Source organism: Odontomachus brunneus, unplaced genomic scaffold (assembly GCF_010583005.1).
Source record: "Odontomachus brunneus isolate Ranch 3 - 2012 unplaced genomic scaffold, Obru_v1 Obru_scaffold_133, whole genome shotgun sequence".
Taxonomy (NCBI): domain Eukaryota; kingdom Metazoa; phylum Arthropoda; class Insecta; order Hymenoptera; family Formicidae; genus Odontomachus; species Odontomachus brunneus.
The window spans coordinates 394371-417182 of NW_022639583.1; the positions used below are offsets into that span (position 1 = coordinate 394371).

Here is a 22812-nt window from a genome sequence, read left to right on the forward strand (position 1 = left end):
CCCTGTATATATATATATATATATATATATATATATATATATATATATATATATAAATATAAGGCTCGGCGCGATACGTCCATATACGTAATGCGTTCGCCGCGCGTCGTGAACGGGGATCACCCGCGGTCTATAAAGATTTTTATGGCGACGTCCCGCGACGGTACCAGGCGGTCTCTTACCCGCCGGCCCTGACCGCAACTTCTCGTTCTGCGCACGCGGTAATACCGTCGAAGATCGTCGTAAAAGCTGGCGTGCGGTGCGCAGAGAGCGTCGAGAGAACGTCTGAGAACCGGAGAATGATAACGTCAGCCGATATCGGCACGTTCGCACGCGTGTGTGCGATTATGCAGCTCGATCAATTAACGGTACGCGGAGTTATTGCACGACCTGACGTAGGAAGGTCCTCCGCTCGACGCGCTGCGTTACACGCACCCGGTGCGGACACGTCCCGCATCCGTCGAGCTCGCGCGATAACGCCTGTCGAAGGTGCAATTATAAAGGGGAATATTATGGGCGGATTGAGATATCGGTTAATGTCAACGATAAGAGGCAAAATTAGTTTCGAAGCAGCACCGCGAAAGAGTACCGCGATCGAATGGAAGCGCGAAGATACGATAACACGATGAAAATGTCGGAAAACATTGAGCATGTGTAATGCGCAAAGTATAACGAAAAAGAATCGTGCGCTGCGGCAAATTGTGCACACATCGTATCCGCTTATCTGCTCATTTACATCTATCTGAGGATCTCGCGAATAGCTGCCGCGAGAAATGCCTCGGTTGAGGCACGAGCCGGTAATGAATTATGCCGAAAGTTGTCTAATAAGCGAGTCCATTCGTGCATAATCGTGCAATTAGTTTGATTGCCCGGGGGCAAAGTTTTTTAATAACACGTAATCGCGCTCGCCGTGCTAAGTTTTGCGCGCTAAGACGAACGCGCATTATGGAAGCAGCGCGCCGCGGGTCGTGCGAGTTAGTTACGCAAGAAAATCTCGTGCCATAAAGATTTTTACGGGTGCATCTTACGTGTCTCGCTCTCCTTCTCCTTTCTCTCTCTCTCTCTCTCTCTCTCTCTCTCTCTCTCTCTCTCTCTCTCTCGCCGATGCTCGGTCGACCCTGACCGCAACTTACGTGGTAATACGATCAAACATCGCGAACGGTCGTAAACTCCGATGAACACCGTGGAACGTTAAACCAGGGCGGAAGAGGACAACATACATGGTCACCGGGGAAAGGAGAGAGGCGAAATAATGCCGGGAATACGAGGATCGTGCGATAGGATAATTTATGCGTTACTGCTCGGCTTCATTAAGGGTAACATGTCTGAATACAAGACGCTCGCATAAACCACTTAATAAGCGCGAGTTTTCGCCAACTAATGCGATTCGCAGTGATCATCAAAGCAGCAATCGATCACATTTCGATACGGACGTTCGCAAGTGCTCAGCGAATCCATTGCAACATAGCCGACTAGGAAATTGGTCAAAAACTGGACAGTAATCGGTAAAAAATTTTGATTACTATCAAGTATTGCTATTTGGATCCTGGTCCAATTTAGTCGACACTTGTTTCGATATTAAGTAGATAGTGAGACTAACTGGTTTCTAGGTAATTATTATCAATCTCTAATCACTTTAATAGTCAATTCTTATCTTCCTGGCTAAACAAATATTTTTCAACAACGCCATTTGCTAAAGATTGCTTATGTACTGGCCAATAATATTAACCAGTTTTATCTCAATATAATTTCTTTACCCAGTTGTTTAACAGTCTAATTTACTATGTAATAAAGTCTAAGTAATAAAAACTGATTAGAATCTGACATTTGATCATCTTGTCCCGGAAATTTTTCTATTCAGGTAAACTAACGTCTTTCAAATCCAATCTACTGAACTCTACGTTACGTAAAATTTTAAACGCGTTAATCTCGAAATAACATTTTTTTTTAACTATAATACAATCACAATAACTTGAGAATGGTTCATTCGATTAACTTAATGTTTGATACAAGTGTTTGTTATTATTGTCTGTATTGATTCACAAAATTCTGGTAAATATCAAAATCATTTTTCATCTATTTATTACACAAACTCAAATTTTTCAGTGAAAAGATATTTAATGTTTTATAATTTTTGCGTAATATTGCTTTTTATTTAAAATCCACTCCATAAATTAACAAGTATAACAACCACTAATAACCAATATCTAACGAATAAAAAAATAATATTGATTTCAGATCATTTCTGTTGAGGTTAGAATGGTTAACGTTGAAACATGATTCTTTTGCAGAATAGAATTGAAATGGTGTTAACGTTCATTACAAAATTTAATTTTTTATACCAAGATATCGTTAAAAGTGTACTTAGACACACATAACAAAAATGTATTAATTTAGAACTTAACTCCCCAAATTTTATCCAATTTTTACTCCTGTCAGAATCCTGTAACTCTTCGATGAAAGAACGAAGCTCATGAAACTTAACGTTATCTCAGTGTTGCAGCTTTCCGTTTTCTCGTGCGCGCGCGCGCGCATGCGCGTGGAAGTTTATTTTGCTAATCGTTAAGCTCGCCGGCGCAATCCCTCGGTTTATAACTTTATAATCATTCTATACCGGAGCGCGGAACATTTCGCGTTACAAGCCGTCGGTGTTGTAAGCCCGCCGCCGTACTGCTTGCCGCGTGCGCGCGTGGAGTAACAATGCGGGATACGCAAACTTTCGCGCGTAATCGTCGAATTTGCACATAAATCGCCGGAGAACGCGCCTCGCGATTTATCCCGCCTACGAGCAATTATTCACGCGCTCGCGCGACGATCGGCGTCGCCGCGGGGCGAGGCGACACGTCGCGACGCGAGCTTCCCGGCCGGAGAAATTAATTCCGCGATAAAAATCTGCGCGACTCGTAAACATTTTAACGGATCATTCGTGCGCCCAATCCTCGTAACCCCTCGCAACGCGATGGCGCGTCCACGCGATTACACGACCGCAAATCGCGAGCGGTCGTAAAGCGAACGGCGTGCAAGCGTCAGCGTTGAAGCGACGAGAGGGAGAACGGGAAAGGGATGAAAGGAGAAGGACGAGAGAGAGTGACGGGAAGGCAGGAGGACGTGAATCAACGTGAGAGCGAAGGCAACGGCCGATACCTGAGGACATTTACGTCCAATTATTCAATTTAATTAACCGCCGCTATTAAACACCTCAGGCTTTACGGGCGGGAGTGCTTCTCGCGCGGCCAGAAATCAGCCGTGGCTTGCAAGTTCCGCTTTTACGATGGAACTTTGAATTTCGTCGCGACTACCGGATCCCGCCGCCGCGCCGGTAACGCGCTGCGACGTGTCCGCCACGCCGCGTGGTTCCGCCTCGTTACGCGCCAAGTCGGGCCAAGTCGAATTGTGTTTCGACGAAGATTGCGCGACGGAGGAACCGCGGGATCGATGGTACTTCGACGAACTTGAGACCCACTCGACAGATATTCATGCATATTTAAGCCGGGCTCTAATAACAGGATCTATATGCGGAGCTTTTCATTAGCGAGAGATGTTAAATATTTAAAATTCCAGATTTATGGAAAATATGACGTTTAATTAAGCTCCCGTCGAAGATGGCGGGTGATCTCAAATTCCAGCACAGAGTTTGGCAAGAATAGATTTTATGGTGAATGCTGTTCGTGTTTGGGGGTGAGGTAAGAGGAAAAAATGCACAACGAAGCGAATAACAATCATAATCGCAAATGTAATACAAAGGTCCAACTATAAAAGAAATAATGGTAACTACATACATGTAAAGAGATACTCTCCCCTTTCCCCTGGACACTAATAGCACTGCACTGGAGGTATCATCCGAGAAAAAAATTATCAAACGGATATTTTTTATCAAAGTCCGATGAAATAGCGATCAATTTTTATATTCCATCAAAAAGCATTCGATAAAAAATATTGATTCTCAACTTTTTCATTGGTTTACCTAGGTTAGGATGAAATGTTAATTATAATCGGAAGTATCCATCATGAATATCCAAAAACTGTAAGTGATTTTTCGACTCAGTTTTTCATGTAGAATATGCGGCATTTTTATGACATACATAATTGAGACAATCTATATATTCAACATATTTATAATATATAGTCTCCTCAGTCCTGAGCCAACTATTTCCAAATTTTATGAAAGTATTGAGTTTTCCTTAACTGCAGAGGGGATCACTAGGGTGCAAAAATATCCTTCGGAATTTTTCATTTTTTATATTTTCCAGTGCGGCCAATTGTCAGATTTCAAAGATGCCAAGACAAATGAATTTCCCACGTATTAATCAGTAATCCAGCATGCTGTATGGTTTTACATACTTTAAGTATAAGAAGAGTCAAATTGTACTCGTGAGAAAACTCAATCACTGCTGGCTGAACATCAGGATTGAATAGGTTCTATGTTAACAGTTTAAATATTCGTATTTAAAGACCAATAAGCAATAAAAATGTCCAGAGTTAGATGCCAATGTTATTAATGTCTAGAGGCTTTTATCTTACATTATTGCCGTGCCATCGAAAGGCTTGATGCAATGGACGGAATGCGAATAAATAAACGAGGAGAGATAAGCGTTTTACAGCCCACTATTACGACAATCGATGAAACACAATGCATGCCTGACGTTAACGCAATCGTGCCTTGTATTGAACACGGTCTTGTGTCATTAAAAATGCACGAAAGCAGCGCGGGCCTCGTTAATGCGCGGGGAAAAACGAATAGTAGAAGAAGAAGGAGGAGGAGTAGGAGGAAGAGAAAAAAGGGTGCATCGTACCGTCGTTCACGACGCGATCGCTTTCGCGTCCCTTTCGCCGAGCGATCCTGACATTTTTTTACGCCATGCGCGCGCGCGCGCGTAAATCCCGGCGAATTTAATACTCGTCTTAACGTCCGCGAACGGTATGCAGATTTACGACGGCAATTTATTACACATTTTAAAGCCGATGACGTGGAAAACGCGAGGTGGGCTGCGAAAGGAGAGAGGGCGCGACTTCGCGCCCCCCGCAGCGCGAACAGAGTCGAGATCGAGAGCGATTATTGTATTAAATTCCGCTCTATGCCAACCCACCTATAGCTGAAAGAGCGTTCGTTCGTTCGTTCGTTCGTTCGTTCGTTCGTTCGTTCGATCGTCGGAGAAATCGCGTCTCCGTGATTGCTGCAAGAGAAGAGAAGGGCCACGTAAAAAGGGGACGAATTCGGCGCCGAGCGGCAGGATGATATCGCGGAATCGGCGATTCGAAATCCCGTGACGGAGAGCAGGGTGACTCCGTGCGGGACGGACGACCGGAGGGAGCACAGGGGGCGAAGTCGCGTATTAAAATCGGCATAAAACGCTATTATCCGTCGGCGTAATTCCGCGGTACCTGATGGTGTAAGCCTCGGCGAGAGTCGCGGGTTCGCAGTCGCCGGCACGGAAACTCCGAGAGTGAGGGGGTGGATTCCACGCCGAACTTCGGGATAATGCACTGCCCCATACCCCTCTGCGCGCTTCCTCTCGGCTGGCCTCGGCGATTTGCCACCCTCTCCTTAGTTCTCTCTCTTTCTCTCTCTTTCTGTCTCTCTGTCTCTTTCTTTCTCTCTTTCTCTCTCGCCCCCGTGCTGCCTGCGCTCCACGTCTCCTCTAGGAGCGAAGAATTCGATATCAAATTCTTTTAAGAAGAAGCCGCGCGAGGGCGGACAGCGCCGTGAGCGGGAGGGGGAGGCGAGACGGAGAAGATATTGCTGCATTCCTATGGTACATAATGAGCTGTGAAATTTCGAGAAGGTCACCGTAAGCGGTCCGCTATCGGCCGCAGGAATTATATTCCTCGAAAAGCACGACGTGCGCGGCGCTGGGAGAAAATTCGGGCTTTGAGAGCGCCGAGAGACACTCCTCCCGTTTTTCTTCTCCTTCTCTCTTTGTCCTCCCTTTGTCTCTTTAATACCGGCAATCCCTGTTCTCTTTAATTCCCGCGGGGAATTGCTGGTAAAAATTCTGCTTCTCAACGATTTAATTAATAAAATTATTCTTGATGGACGATCCCTCGCCTGTTACATTTCTCTAGCGAACGGTAATTTTTCGAGATATTTTTGAGATGTTAAAGAATGATACGGCGGAGCGCGTTGTGTAGAATTGAGAACGTCTAAGTAACACGGCAAAGAGTAATAGATCTCTGTACGTTGCTGGTAACGACGGGAGTGTTGCTCTCTTAACTTTGGTGTCTACAGATACGAAGAGGCGACGAAGGATGACGTCCTCCTTCGCAAAGAACGAGTGAGTTGTCGATTCTCGAACGGTGTAAACAGCCGAGTGTTTTACGAACGTATCATAAACAGTTCGATATCAGGACAAAAGAATCAGATCGCGTGATGAAATCTTACGGTGATGAGGTATAAGAACGAAAGTAGATAACGATGATTAGATGACAACAACTGAGACAATCACGAACGAGAACGACGTCTAAGACGACGACGATGCTATAGCGTGTTTACCTTGGCGGCCTTGAACCTCTTGCCACCTTGCCAATTTGAGACAGAATTAATCGAAGCCGCGGAACTCGATCGTAAATCATACGCGCGTTTTAACTCCACCCACTGGCCGGATGATCTAACACCTGGCACGTAAAGAGCTCCCCCAGCTGGCGAGGTCGTAAACCGTCTTCCGGAACACAAACCGCTACCATCGGGATAGGCACTATCTCGCACTGCTTACTGCAACGCCGTAAACCATTCCGCCACTCTCCGGCCAGCGAGCGTCTTTAAGACTTTGTGCGGTTTCCTCCTGCCATGATCCGGTGCGAAAAGACGCAGGCCCCGATCGCGGTTTAAAGCGCGCTCATCATGAGATCACGCGGAGACAAAGTCCCTTCAGCGGAAGCGTTTCACTCGCGATAAATTCCGACGCGGTAACGTAATATTCAATTATCACACGTTACTCTGAGGAAGAGGAGAAGAAGAAGGAGAGAGAGAGAAAGAGAGCCAAAACAGTTTGCACTTCGCGAACATCTGCCTCGATATTCCTTCGTATATTTTCCATGTATCCGTGGTAAGGTAAAAGCACACAGAAAAATCAGTATGATTGGCTAGTATATAAATCTGATTGTGCCAATCAGATTCAATAGAAAAATTATGGAACAATTAATTACATCATTACTGCAACCACGGAGCAATTAGTGGCGTTGCAACAGTGATGATACACTGATAAAAGGATTTTGTTGGCAAAACGAAAATTTGATACACCTTAAATGAAAATTTAATTGCTGCTATATGTGTCTTGTTTTCTCAATCATATAACTCAACGGTACTTGACACAAATAAAAACATGGTAATGCCAACCAAATTATACATGTGTCAAATATTTTAGTTTCAAATATAAAAGTAATTTTTTCGGTGTACATTGATATAGTTGATATAGTGAAATAATTGAGTAACATCAACCATATGCATTACTATCATACAAAAATGACGAGTGATGCAATTGTGCTGCTAGGAATTAAATATTTCTGGTTATGCGTAGTATATCTTTTTTTTCGTGTATCAATATCTGAAAATATTAATAACATTGCACTGGGAAAAAATGTTTAGTGTTTGCAACTATAATTATATAAAGAAATAATTATAAATTATGATGAGAAAACCACCCTTTTTAAATTAAATTCTACTATAAAGTTAATAATAATATAGCCTTATGTGCATGTTACTAGTAGCATTTTCATGTTAGAACAACCAAAAAATATGGTTGAGGTCAAAGATAGTTATAATAATTTTACTTAGATCAACTGTTTTTCTCTCAGTGTGATACTTAGCTCTGAATATTCTTATTGTTTTTTAAATATATATATACTTGTTTAATGTAGAGTGCATGTATATATATTCTCTGTACTGAAAGTTTGAATATTTGTATTTAAAAACAATAAGAATATCCCAAGTTAAGCGCCAATGTTATTAGTTTTCATTGATGCTTTTGCTTGAAATGTTTTTGTATGCAGAATAGCTAATCGCAAAAATTGATATCAACGATCGATCTATGACTAGTTGCATTGTGACTGAGATGTATTGACGACTGTGGCCTATCAATCTCATTGTTACGACAATCGTCGTAGTCCCATTCGAAGTCAAGCGCCGGATGTACAAGGACATAGATAAGTTTCTTCCGTAAGTACGCACGTAGCTCCCGGCGACATGCATTATGCATGCCGCGCCGGTCGCCGTTGATTGCGATTCGTACCGGGGGCCACTACCGGTTTTACTTCCGCACGAAAAATTAGTATATTTTTAACGCATCGCCGAGCAAACCCGTTGCAGCAAGCTCGCTCCAAGAAATGAAAGTTTCGTTACACGTTCTCGGCTTCCTTTCTTTTTGCTCACCGCTAATCTTCGAGATTCTCCGTGAACTGTTACACAAGTAAGAGAGTTCCAAGGAGTTTCGCCATTACCTGTAACAGAAAGAGAGAATTTCTTATTAGCGCTAAATAGTCAATGTCGGTTAATATATATCTCATAAAATAAAACGTTCTGACACGATCGAAAGCTGTCGTTTTGTGCAAAGATAAGAACGCAAAGGGAAGTAGAATTCTCGCGAATATTGTTTCCGAATTACTTCTTTACTGCCAAAATGTCGTATATTTTAAGTTAATAATTGATTTGTGGAAATCTTAACTTTTTGTGAGAAAATTTTCTTCCATCATTTTTACGATATTTTTTAATTATATTTACAAAATTATTATGAACAGAATATAGAATTAGAATGTAATGAACAAAATAGGCTCTAAAAAAAGTTCCGTGGAGTTTCTCCGCAATCAACGTGTTAAGAGATTGATTGATTCGCATTATCTTATTTATTAAAAGGGAAAGAGAGGTACGCGAAAAAAAAATAGTATAGTTAGACCATGTATAAATCTGGTTATGTTAACCAGATTCAATACGGAAAATAATTATATGGTTGCTGCAACCACAAAGCAATTGCTGAGTCACAGTGACAATATCTGGTTGCTCCATGTATCCATGGTAAATGTTATCTTAACCGATTTCTAGTTGCCACAACCAATTACATTGATGCACCAAAAGTAACTGAGTCATATCAATCATACACATTACCATCACACAAAGATAACTAAATATTTCCGGTTATGTACACTATCTTTTTCTTTTTGTAGAGTAATATACCTATAGATCAATACGAAATGCTTGATATTTGCTGTTTGATAATATTCGTTATGTATCTTTGACGTCTCTTTCGCATTATCGAAAAAGAACAGAACCGTAATATTTTCCGAACGTAATATCACCGTATGGTAAAATTTTGACGTTACAGGAACTCCTCGCATATATATCGAGCGCGTTTGGAAAAATCGTAGATACTGGTATTGTTTGCGATCTAAAAGACAAATATGTGGATAAAGTATTTTCTTTACACATCTTTTATGCATTATGCAAGAAAAGAAGTTTACACTGTTATTTCTAACAGCTACAAGCTTTTCCGTGTAAGGCTTTGAAATGTTTAGTGAGTGCAAACACTTGATGCTTAAAGTATCGAGCAGAAAAGAACTTTATTTTCTAAGTTGAAATGTAGAAAAGACGGAAAGGTTATAGACGCCGGTTAGTATTGATTAATTAATTCAATACTACCTCTCTCTCTCACACTCTTTCTCCGCCTTTCTCTTTCCGATAGTCTCGTAATTTGGAAAGGGGTGGGAAATCGCAGTTCCGGCTTAACAATTTAACTAGACTCTGTTAGTGCAACACGATCCTACAACGCACATAGAGGCGCGCCCGCATTTCTCGTTTGATCGCTCAATCCAATCCGGGTCGCGTCGCGTTGTTGAAATGCACGCTTAATTCTCGCGACACGACACTCTGCACTGGAGCGGGAATCTTTCATTATTTCAAGCAAGTAACCGTGTCAACACAATCGGCTATAATTCTTGTGCAATTATTTGCTCTACCTGTTAACGCTGGGTACGCGCGCGCGTCGGTGCCTACAGGCTGCCTGCGTACAGGTCGTGTAATAATTCATTTTACGACTTTTCATCCGTAGTTGGAGCAGGAATCGTGGGTGCAGAGGGCGGCAGGAAAACAGAGACAGAGAGGGAGAGAGAGGGACAGAGAGTTGTTTCGTTTTGCGAGTGCCAACTTCGGATGTATTTAATATGAACGGATTAATGCAACTCCAATTATGGTCGCTAAGAGAGGCCACTTGCCGGTGTTCCGTTGTTTACAACCTCTTCCGTGTATTCGCATTTCTTTCAAGTTTCACGTTCCGTTTCGTTGTTCTCTCACCCCCCTGTCTCTCTCTCTCCCTGTCTCTCGGGACGACGTTTATACCTTTACGCGGATGGCTCCGTCTGTCTTCCATCTTTCCGTTTCTCCACTATTCTTCTCTCCTCCGTCCCTTTCGGCTTCTCGCTTCGGCTCTTACGTTTATTTCATTTCGCGCTTCCTTCACCCCCTCTCTTTCTCTCTCTTTCGCGGTAACTCCACGCCGTACCCACCCTCGCCGTCGACATCAACAAACATCTTGATTATACCGTGAAAGCCGCCTCGACTACGAGTCCTGACTGGAAGCTAGAAGACTCGCCCGTCGGAGCCGCCGAGAGGCACCCCCGCGCCTCCTCCCCCGCGCTTCTCTTAACTTCGCCCTCGAGCTACGCTCCCTTTCCAACTCCCCGGCGGCCCTTCCTATCCCCCGCTCAACCCGCTCTCGTAAGGATGGAGAGAAAGAGAGCGTACGAAGCCGCCCGGTAGTCTGGTAGTATTTGCATGCGAAATTAATGCCTTTCTATTTCGGTCCGAATTAAATGCAAGTTTGCATAAAGAAACGGCGATTTATTCGTTTATTCTTTGGGGGTGAATGGGGAAGAGGCGGGAGCGGCAACCGAGGCGAGAAGGGAACGAGCCTCCGCGGCCCTCTATCCAGCCGAATCGAGTCCTCCAAACACCCTCGCAATCAGAACGAACGGCAGTTCCTCTTGCTTTTCTTCCTTCGCCGCCCAACCTCTTTCTCCATCATTCTCCGTCCTCTTATTTTCTTTGCCCCGCGAGATGATGGGAAATGGAGGAGAAAAAGAGAAAGTAAAGACTTGAGTAGTAATTTTGGACCTACTCAAGTCGAAATTTCGGCTCCACATTAACCCGACACTAATTCCGTTGAAGAACTACAGTTATAAATGATTAATGCCATTTTCTCCGCGTTGAATTGTCCTTTAAAAAGAATGAACTTACTCTGCAATTAATTAATATTCGATTATCTCAATGCCCTCAAAATACTTTAATATCCTACTCGTATTTAACTTTTATTTTTAATTTCAAACAGAAATATAGTCAGTCACGGATACGACGCGTACAACAATCGACAAGAAATATAAACACATCCTCTCCCATCGCCAACCGTCGTGGCTCATCAATGAGCCCGGGCAATCACACAGTCAAAACATCAGGGACCTTCGAGGCGGTCATATTTACCTTTGTGCCTCGCGGACTTTTCCGGTTGATTCCATTCAGTTCCGAGCCGGCGAGCGACGCGCACCTACGGACTATGCGTGTCGGTGTGTATTGTTCCTCTACACAGTCAAAATATTCGGGACCGTCAAGACGGTCAAATTTACCTTTGTGCCTCGCGGATTATTCCGGACGTCTCCATTCAGTCCCGAACGACACGCACACCACGGATTACGTGCGTCGGTGTGTCAGCTATTATTTCTCTCGAGTGATTAAATTATTTCGTCGGTATTTCGAGATACTTAATTAGTCCCTCGCCGGCATCGCGTTATTTAACACGTGCGTTTTCGATTGAACCGTGGCTATGTGAGTGTCAGTGTTAGTGCAAGTGTCACAATGAAGCAGCTGGAATGCTAAGGTCGAGAAGCTAGAACGGAGGACGCAGAGACGCAGGTGGCGACAAACATCATATATTTCTCAGGTATAACAAATAATTTATTATACAGGAAGTTTCAATTTTTCGTTTGATTACCTCACCGAGAATACAGAAATACCTGAGCCGAAATTTAGACCGGCATTCATAGTTCTCTCTCGTCATCATTTAACAAATAATAATAGCTTCATGAATCTTTGATTATTCGCCGACTTGTGTATCTTATTACATTATTTCATGCAAGAAAAATATTGACAATCGAATAATGGTCCATAAATACGAATCTGTAATTAGTCTCTCAATCAAAGATCTAAAATTGTTCACAGCTATGAATACCGGTCTTCAAATATAATATAAATCCCGCAATTGTTGATTTTCATGTCTAATAATGTTTCTTCCGATCTTGTCGATCTGGTTGACATTAGCTAACACTCTTTTTTGCTTTGTATCGACACTCGAGTTAAATCGTTTTTGATAAACAGCATTATTGGACACATAATTGTTATTTTTGTCTTTCCAGCTTCATATCAGCTCTTTTAAGAGCTACAAATCTCATCAAAACTTCTAAAAAAAAGAGAAAAAAAAATTAGGAAGAGATGAGATTGATGCGTTATTCTTTTACTCATTTATCTACACATTAATCTTTATCCTTATTATAATTTAACATATATTTTCTCGATTCTTATTCAATAATTTAACATGTATTTATCTATATAAACTTCGTTCAATATAACCACACTTCACCAATCGCGTGTTTACATTTGCCTATAAATATTAACGTATGATATAAAGTCACGTTTTGTTCATTGTCAATTATCGTATGATTTCTAATGGTGGACTGTAACTATTAAGCTATCATCGACCGTGACTGATTGATTGATTGACTGAGTAGACTACAGTTTGTTTCCAGCACGTAGGAGGATATCTTTCTGAAAACCTCGGAGTCTCATGTATAGCTATAGATCACGCGCACGCGTATAGATATTTTCTGCTACAGTTCTCTAAATAGATCTGCTGTCACAGTTTCTCTAACTTTTTCCTATATTTCTCTTACTCTTCCGTTAGAAAGCACTTGACGCGTGTTTAACCTTGTATATACTGAACACAACATAGAATTTTCTAACAGAGGTTAGAAGTTAAGATAATCACGCAAATATTATATAATTAAAAAATAATTAAAAAGAAAATTCGCGTGAACATTGAATAATTTTTTAACAAGTTCTTCAAACTTCTTTAGGAATGTATTGCCTGTTCTTACACAGAAAAAATTATTAAAAATAGAAATTTGCCAATATTTCTATTTTACGCATAAAAATATATAGTATATATACACGATACAGTTGAATAACAACATATTTTTACTTTAACATCACATTTTTATAGTTTATTTATTTTATATTATTTCTTTTAAATTTTTATCTTTAAATCACAATAAAACTGCATATATCTTTTTGAGCACAAATATGCAGAAATTGAGATTTTTATCATTATTTTTTAATTATTTTTTCCTTTACCAAAAATGACATTATCTTTAACAGTAAAATATTCTCACGTAGCAAGATTTAAACACGTTATTAATGTGTCATTAAAACGTTATTTGACGTCATATTTACTAGACTTCAATTTTTTATCAAGATTCTGAATCAATTGTTTATGATCACGTTTAGATGCAATACAGATTAATTAGTAATTTTTCAAAATTTTTCAAAATTTGTTCATTATTTCTGAGATACGGGCAATACAATCTAAATATCTTCGAGCTTCTTCAATATTCTTTAACACTCTTTGACAAGGAAACAACAGCAAACAACCATCTGCAGCATCAAGGTAAGTCAATAGCTTATACAATATATTCTGAGATTCTTCATTAACTCTTCAAATTCGACGAAATTTGCAGGGTTAAATGTGGAATCAAAATTTCGACTCAGGTTTTATTCGCAAATAGAGTCTATCAAAAGAAGGATAATCCAAAAGAGAAGCGTCCAAAATGTCTGAATTTATTGACAAACTCTTGGCAACGGTAGTCGCGACTAGCAAATGGATAGACTTATAATACTGAAGTCGGATCAAAATCACAAGCTTGAGAAGATTCGAGGGAACACGTTCGGCATCTGCCTACGTTTATATCGTTTTATTACGGGAATTCACTACAAGGAACTGACGATGATCAAACGACGACTTCGTAAACGATGTTAGATCCCTTTTCTCGTTAAACCTCGGCGTTGGTTAACTCCTTTCTCGCAGTGCCTTTCTTGTAGTTTCTCGTATAGAGATCGCGTGTAGGTGCATCTTTCATACATGAGGTGGACCGCGACTTTCTATCGTGGAAACGACTTGAGCAATTGCAGTGAATCCGTAGTGAATCCGAGTAGAGGGAGAGCGATCGGATATTATGATAGATTTCGGATTTTCATTGGAGTTCCTTCAGAGATATTTTCACGAGACACAAATATATGGAGATTATGGAATGTTGTATCAACAAACGATCGAGTATTACTTTTCAAAACGCGATACCTGATTGTCGATTAACGCTCGCGGCACTGATTGTGCAAATCGCAAAATCGATTCTCCCCCTCGTTCATAAAACGACGTTACGACTGCGACATCGTTCTTCTTCCGAATCACGTGTTTCGCTGTGTCGTTAAAGTGTCACAGGTGGACGTTTTATGAGTTTAATAAAAATTAGAACGGTATCAGCACAGAGAGGTACGGCGAGCGATGCCGATGGTGGATGGCGGTCGTTGCCGCGTTGCATGCATGTGACCAGAAAACGAGCGCACCTAAGCGCAACTACCGGCAATTTATTACAAGACCTCGTTACTTTTGTTTCGTTTTCCATCGTTAACGCGCGTATATGCATGCGCACACACGTACGTGTGCGCACACACTGAAGCGAGATGGCCCATTTGGGACAACGGTGTGCGAAAGGACAACCTTCCTCTCTTAAATCGCCGCGAAAAAGAGCAACAGGCCCGTAATGAAGCGACGAATAACGGCACGAATCTTCACACGACCGAAATTTCGCTCTCTCTTTCTCTCTCTGCTTGTCGATATCCACGATGTCTGATGTGGAAAAACACATCTAAAAATTTTATCTCAATTCTTCGCACACGATTCATACTTTTTACAACGGGAACGAGAGGGGAGGGAGTAGTCATTACTTGAAAATCCCCTCAAATAAGATATTTGAGTTCAAAGTTAAATGAAAGTTTTCCAGTTAAATCGCGATTACACACTGCAAATCCACGTGTGTCATTGTGGCTGAATCTCTTTTTGCACATTTCTTACTATTTTAAGTCACGTCATTTAACACATTTATATATATTAAATTGTAATTTACTTTTAAATGACTTAAAAATGACCGCACAAGAAACAGAGAACTTCAGAATTAGACGCTTATGCGTTTAAAAATAATACACTTGGATCTGCAGTGCAAATATGATGTTACACATCCAAAAAAAATATGATCTTATCCCTTTAATGGAGTCTCTCTATATATCATGTTATACGTATATAATTTGACTGGAAAATTTTGGCCTAATTCTAAAGAAGAATTCGAGTATTTCACATGAGACAAATTTGAAATGACAACTTGAATGACGTTAATACAAGCCTAGAGATTATTACGTGAAATGTGTAGAATAGATATAAAATCGGCCCCTAATGTAAAAGTTCAAGAGTTCACCTTTTCATTTCAGTTCAGTGAGTTCAGCTCAGTGTGCGTTTGCAAGCGTGTGAGTCATGTCGTATTGAATTACGCAGTATATCATTATGAAATAAAATTATTAAACTACTGTATTTCGTAGTCGGGGCTGGTTTTATGTATGCTACTCTGTACAATACGCACATGCATAAATCGTATCTCTCATAAATGCAACAAAGACGTCTGTATTTATCTCTTCATTGAGGCGGTTTACGTTTTAAATATACGTGAAATTTCGGTATGATCAATTATTTTATCGAATACCTGTATCAGCTTCTACACGTATTGTGCATTTTTACCTATACATTCCGATAATCGATAATCAATGCGCACGTGAGAGAGAGAGAGAGAGAGAGAGAGAGAGAGAGAGAGAGAGAGAGAGAGAGAGAGAGAGAGACTAGCAGTGAGAAATGAGCGGATAAAGACGAGCCGCTCTATAAATCGTGCTATCACTTGGCCAGGTAGTGTTTAGAAAAGTGAATATTTCGCGGTGCAAACACCGATAAGACTATTCTCGTTCCTCAAGTTCGCCGGAAACGCTTTCCGGTGGGCGAGGTGTAGAATTACTTTGCCGCCCGGAGTCCGCTTTTCTCAGGAACTATTCGCCGTTCTCGACGTGACCTATCTCTGCTTGCAATATCGTTACAGTTACCTATCATCTTTAATGTACGCTTGGCACACACCGGCCGTGCGCGGAGTAACTATTCAGAGAAAGGATAGTCAAAGAACGTCCCATGGCAGTTAATCGCCCCCGCGAATTACATTTCATGGGTTCAAAAGAATTTTATGGCCGTATTCGCCGGAGGGCGCCGCGGGGAGCGATAACGGCGTAACTTGCAGAAGATTCTTAAGCACTCCACTGCATCTTATATACCTCGTACGATGGTAGATTGTTAGGCAATTTATTTACATTAACCTCTGGATACCCGGAAACTCGATGGTGAATGTAATTTTAAATTGATGGTCCACGCGTCGCTTTGGAGTTTACACGACTTGGCACGTCGATTTCGGATGAATCCGAACGGAGTCAAGGGAAATTTATTTTTCATAAAACTGAATTCCACATTCGTCACATTAATAATCGCTCCCGCATTCTGGCGTTTTCTTGCATCTTACACGCGAGAGAGAGAGAGAGAGAGAGAGAGAGAGAGAGAGAGAGAGAGAGAGAGAATCTTTCTGCGCAATAAAATATATATTTTCTAATAAAAATTAAAATTCATTTTAATGTAAAACGATATAGTTTATCTCACAACGAGAATGAAACAAATTGAGTACGCGAAGCTACTGTATTCCCGGGGCTAGTTGGCAAAATCGGTTATTTCTAGTATTTACTAACAAGTTACAAAATTAAACAAACAAGATTTTTGAACAAGTCAAAGATGGCTTTGCGATCCCTGCTTGCTTGATTATGAAATCTGTTAGAGGACTGCAGAAATAATCGATTTTGCCAATTTATCCTGGTGGTCAAATAGGCCCCAGTCTCCGTATCTCGTTTATTGGCTGAATGATTTCAATTGTAATGATTCCAATAAAGATTAAGATACATTAACGTAAAATGATATAGTTTATTTTACATGAAATGAGGAGTAAACAAATTAATTATGCGAATCTACCTCGTTCTCGATATGCGAAGAAGAAACTTTTCTTCAATATCCTCAGTTTCGAATTTCCTCGCGTTAAAAAGTTCCTTAGTGCTGCGGAATAGAATTCCACTCGATCTCTTCTCACTCGCTTATCTCTTCTGCAGAAGTAACTCGTTTATTGAAGGAGTGATTTAAATGTTAATGACGCCGCGTCGGCCGATAAACTGCCTGTACCACGCGCGTGATCGTCGTTCTCGTCGGCGTGACGTGCCGAATTGCAAAAATACAAGACAAACATTCCGTCGGCGTACGGTCGACGTCGCTCGTAATCCACGGTCGTTATCGTCGCAGTTACGCGCGCCTTCTGCCCGGCGTAACGGCGGATTTTTATTGCCGCACACGTGCACCACCGTTACGTAATAGCGTTGCCGTCGCTCAGGGAAATCGTTGCGGCGATGGGCTATGGCGAAGACCGAGGCAGGTAGGTCCGAATTGAAAGTGCCGATCGATCCCGAATTTTCTCTCCCTCAGAACCGTTCGTCGACGATCCCCTCATTCTATTCGCGCCGCGCGCTACGTAAATCCGCTCTTGTTCGTGAGCTCCAATTAAATCCGAAGATTATTATGTATATCGCACGTCAACCTCCCGCCCATTCGCGGCGGTCATTCGTATATACATATACATACACACACACACACACCGGCTTATTTTGTCGTGCGGAACTCGTGCACGCACGTGCAATGTGCATCGCTCGCTTGCGTGGAGAGCCCTCGCGTGTGCCGCATGATCGACGCGCATAGAAAAGACAAGCGAGAGCCCCGGCTTCCACGTATCCGTACGCTCGTAAGTTGAACAGCCGATGATACGCTAAGCTCGGGCGCGCGCAGAGGTGCGTGCACAGGTGCAGGTGCATCGCGGCCACTCTATCCGCTGCAACGTGAGTGCGCGCGCGACGGGTCTATTTACGTGGCTTATAACCGTAGACTTCCACGCCGACCTGGCCTAGGCGAAGAGTTGCGCCGCGCCGCGGTTTATTTACGGACTCGACTAATCGTTTTCTGGAATTTTATCACTGCGACTTGTTCCCGAGCCAAGTCCGCGGAAACGGGCCTTTAAACATTCACGACGTGCAGGTGCAGGTGCCCGATGAAGAGCGCGTGAGACGCGCGTGACGTGTATAGTTTTGCGTGCCTCTATTGGTTGAAGAACTCGATTCGCGCAGCGCACGTAAGAAAGAAAGAAATAGAGCGAGATATAGCGCGAGAGCACCCGGATATAGATAGACGTATCTAAATCTAGCAGCAACTTACTTGGCGGTTTTGAAAGGTTGCATCCCTTGCAAGTGGTTTATATGACACTTATATTTGTCACATGAAATGGCGAAACAGAAATACGGAAGAAATAGGAAAATAATGAAAATTTGCTCTAAGTAACGCGTCGTGTCAAATAAGAAAATGTGAATGCACTTTTTAATAAATTTCTTGCTGCATCAAAACAATAAAAAAATTACGTAATTATATGATGTAAATTTAATGATCGATTCAACACGGTATATTTACTTCGTAAATGTAATACAAAAAATTGTAGAGTTTTCATCATGGATTGTTTCATGTCGTCATAAAAATAAAAATCTACACTGAGAAAATTTTATAGCAAAAATTGCTAGAAGATTTTGTAACTGAGGAATAGGTTCATATCCTGCAATAATTTACTATCTTGCCATTTCATATGTGCTACTTATATTTTAGGAACTGAAATGTGCAATTAACCTGCCATGTTTCTAACGAAGTCTGCTACTCAAATAGACAAATGTAAATTTAGTAATTTCATTAATAGATTTGTAAAGATTGCATCCCTAATGAGTGATTCATACGATACTCGTATTTATTATATGAATAGAAATACAAAATGAGAAAAATAACGAAAATTTACTCGAAATAATAATGTTATACAAAATGCAATATGAAAATCTGAAAGTAACTTTAAGCAAATTTTTTTCTATATAACACATTTTACATTATTATATGAAGCAAATTTAATGATTAATTGAATACATTATATTTGTCTCATAAATGTAATTAAAATAAAATAAAGTTTATATTTCATAAATGTTATTAAAATAATAAAGTAATTGTAGAGTTTCCATCTTCGATTGTCTTACGTCGTGATAATCATGCAAGTCTATGTGACTCTATTTTTCAACGAAATTTATTATATCCCTTAACAAGGTAGACCTTACTGACAGTCTACTTCTAAACCATTATAAACATAGTAAAATTGCAAAGAACTTTTTTTTGAAAAAAGGAGGACTATAATATTCGCGTATCTGGACATCTTGAGCGAGAATTCGACAGTTTGATGTCAGGCACTTTTTAACATCGTAGAGCAAACATTAGCGTCGTAAACACACACACGATGGGACATATTTTTTCGCGATCCGTGATGCGAGATAAGAGACGATATGTGTCGTCGTTGTATTAATCCTACTTTACGCGCGACTCGATGACGAGCGCGTGTTTGTTTGCCGAGTCGCTCGATTACACGCAAGTGCCTAAATTAATAGCGTTGATTTACGACGACACACCGGCGGCGGTGGCGGCGGCCTCAGCGGGGAGTTACACGGCGGATCCGTGTCTTATACCTCATTTGATACTCCGCGTCGTCGGGATGTGTGCAGGTATGCATGACGCGGGGGAGACGTACGCATCTGGCAGGTCGATATATGCGCATATGCAAACCATACGGCTGTGTCGATACCTACATTCTGTCAGGCACACGTACGCATACCACACGCGCAATTGCAAATGTACGTCTGGCAGCGATGATCCGATAGCGCGTTTGCTATTCATGAGAGCCTTATTAGCGGTAACGGACGTGCGTGTACGCATTAAGGCACATATTTGGTGAGTCGTTAGCGACGTCTGCGCGAGATCCGCGAGAACGGTATTGACACGCGGCAGCGTCGCGTATCGGATCCCATGTCCTTCGCTGTCGAAGGAACCGAGGCTTAATGCGGCTGCCACGGCGACGCGAAACGCATTAATCGAAGCGACGATCGAGGAGGTGGGCCTCGGTGCTTGGGAGGTGCGAAGGAATGAGAAAAGGCATGAAGAAAGGAACGTCGCTCACAATTCTCGCATCTTTTTTCTTGATAAAAGTGAATTGCGTTATTGCGAAACTGTCCGATCCTTGAAACATTATATATTATTGACAAGTTTAACCCTAAAAAATAGAAAAAACGGACGCAACTAGTAGAGAATAATTATTGTTGTTATCTAATTTTAGCCATAAGGCTTAGGTTTTTCTTGTTTTATTTAGGAAAATGTATAGACTTTTGCTACTAGATTAGTAACAAGAACTTAAAACTCATAATTTTGTGGATTGGATTATTCTTGCATAATTATGGCCAAATAAGGTTCACTCTCTTCAAATAAATCAGTAAAAAATATTTCTAGTTGAATCAATAAAAGACATCAGTAAAAGCTTTGTAAACTGTTTCATTAATAATCAGTAAGTAGTCACTATATAATTCATTCACTGATTCATTCAGTGAAAATATTTTCACTCCGTACATTACTACTCCGTCTCTCACTGATTCTGACCAGTGGAAGTGAGATTTCACTGCTAAATCTGTAATGCCAAATCCGTTATGCCAAATCCAGCTTTCTGCGTTTGCGACAATGGAATTATCATGACTTCCATGCTTTTTGCGCGCAACGACATCATTTCGTGGTGCATCAATAATAGGAATGGTCGCTGCTATTAACTGATGCCTTCAGCGAGATTTTACTGTGACTGTACTTGTAACCGAATTATAAGTGCAGCATTTCAGTGAAGCACGCACTGATTGTACTTTGAAAAGTAATGCTCCATTTGTTGGTTTGTCTGTGGACGTAGTGTGTTTCGACGTCTCACTCGGGCTCTCATTAGTTTCCTTTATCCATGCCGAATTTTCAACGACCCACCTTGACGTATAATTGTCTCGCTCAAGCGCCGTCTGCAACGCATCCGCGCGAGAAACGAGATACGTGTCGCACGCACGTGCGGCTCGATCGTCTCGCTGTGTGCCACGGTACGTACATAGCGTACGTTTCCCATTATCGCGCGTACGCCGGTCCCTGTAGAACGTAGCGTGGAATACAGAGATCCCGCCGTACGTACGTACGTACGTGGCCGGACATCGCGGGCATGCCATAAGTAGCTGGCGTGTGTGTACGTTCCTTCGGTGCGCGCAGCTGCATCGATACCGTAACTGCGGCGTGGCGTTCTCTCGCGCTGCGGCCGCTACCGGGCTGTGCTATCGCGGTGGCCCATAAAGTTCGAATGGAATTGGAATACAGTGCCGACCAATGTCACTCGTGTTACGTGGCTCGCTGCCGCGGCGCGCATACAACTTCATTAAAGTGCCCTAACGCCGCGGCCGGCGTTATTCGTGGCGATATAATGCGGCGCGGTGCGGCGCCCCCGCGTGGAAGGCCTGCCGAGTCGACTCCGTCGGGGTGTCGGGATATACGGAAACGCGATTGCACGGCGGAAAATGCCGTCGGCATGGGCCGTGATTTGCCGAGTTCTATTACCCGCTGCCACGCGCGGGTGCGCGACAAATTTGTCGTAAGCAACTTTAATGAAGCCGACGAAACGGCGACGCGGAGATCAAGGGAGTCGCCACGCTTTTGGCGCGGCGGAACGTGCGAGCGCGCGTGACAGTTTGGCTGTCGCCAGGAAAGACAAGTTCATGGGAAAAGCCTTTGAGGCTTGCTGAGCGAAGTGAGGCAAGCCGGCCTTTTGAATATTCCCCGTTTGAGCGTAACTGGTGTCTCCGTTTCAGAAACCATCGGGAGAAAAGGAATAATTCGGCCGGGAAATTGGCGAGAAATCGCCGGAATTCTTGATGTCGGGGACACCTGCTGGGGAAAGGGGCAGGGATTTCCAGTTACACAATTGGCTGGAACGTTCAATTTTTACGTTCGCTTACGCGGGTTCGAGCCGGTTATTCTGAGCTGATTATCCGATCACGACCTGCGCGCATCGGTATGCACATACTCGCGCTTTTCTCTCAAATCACTTTATACTCCGCGAGCGAGGGTCCGAGCAACGAAGAACCGAGCTACACGCTCGATCTCCACCTTCAATGTTTATCGGCCGCGGTACTCGCTATCGTGCAGCACCCCTATCGCGCTCGTTGGCTTTAATGCGCGGCGCTTTATCGCGAGTCATTGTTAAATAATCGTCGGAATGTCGCGAGACGATTGGGTCGTTATGCGCTCGCATACCTATCCCGGAGAAGCACGCCGGCTACAATGCGCCGGCGGAGCGTCGCAATTTGCAACGCGGCTGCAATCGAATGCTCGTCCTAAGAAGACGAATGCTCGCAATGTAGCCGGGTCAGGGTAATCCTGATGGCTACGATTGACCCACATTGATCATCCGCGCCGTCCTTGGACGGGCCGGGATAACGAACAGGCACCGGAATTCCACCGAGACGCACGTTAATAGTGCCAGCCGACGACGTTCGGGGTGTTCCGTTCAGAAGAGCCGGCGTCGATACCGCGACGATTTATGATCTGTGACGGGATCGCGAAATACCCTCACTGAAATGGACACGTCGAACGCGTCAGGGACAACGCGTTGCAAACGATGGAGATTCGCCGGAAGGGG

General features: G+C 42.5%; 1 protein-coding gene across 4 annotated transcripts in view; it reads right to left on the bottom strand.

Moving 5' to 3' along the window:
- Positions 1 to 22812, bottom strand: part of LOC116850057 (Krueppel-like factor luna) — a 570824-nt gene that overhangs the window by 66901 nt on the left and 481111 nt on the right. Inside the window, exons 1-2 of one of the 4 annotated variants that reach the window (XM_032827868.1) lie at positions 10322 to 10568; positions 8366 to 8433 (exon numbers count right to left, since the gene is read on the bottom strand). The exons of the other annotated variants lie outside the window; for them this stretch is intronic. Coding sequence (XP_032683759.1) covers positions 8366 to 8433; positions 10322 to 10352 — 99 coding nt within the window. The 5' untranslated portion in view covers positions 10353 to 10568. Of the gene's footprint in view, positions 1 to 8365; positions 8434 to 10321; positions 10569 to 22812 lie in introns of those variants that run through there. 4 annotated transcript variants of the gene reach the window in all.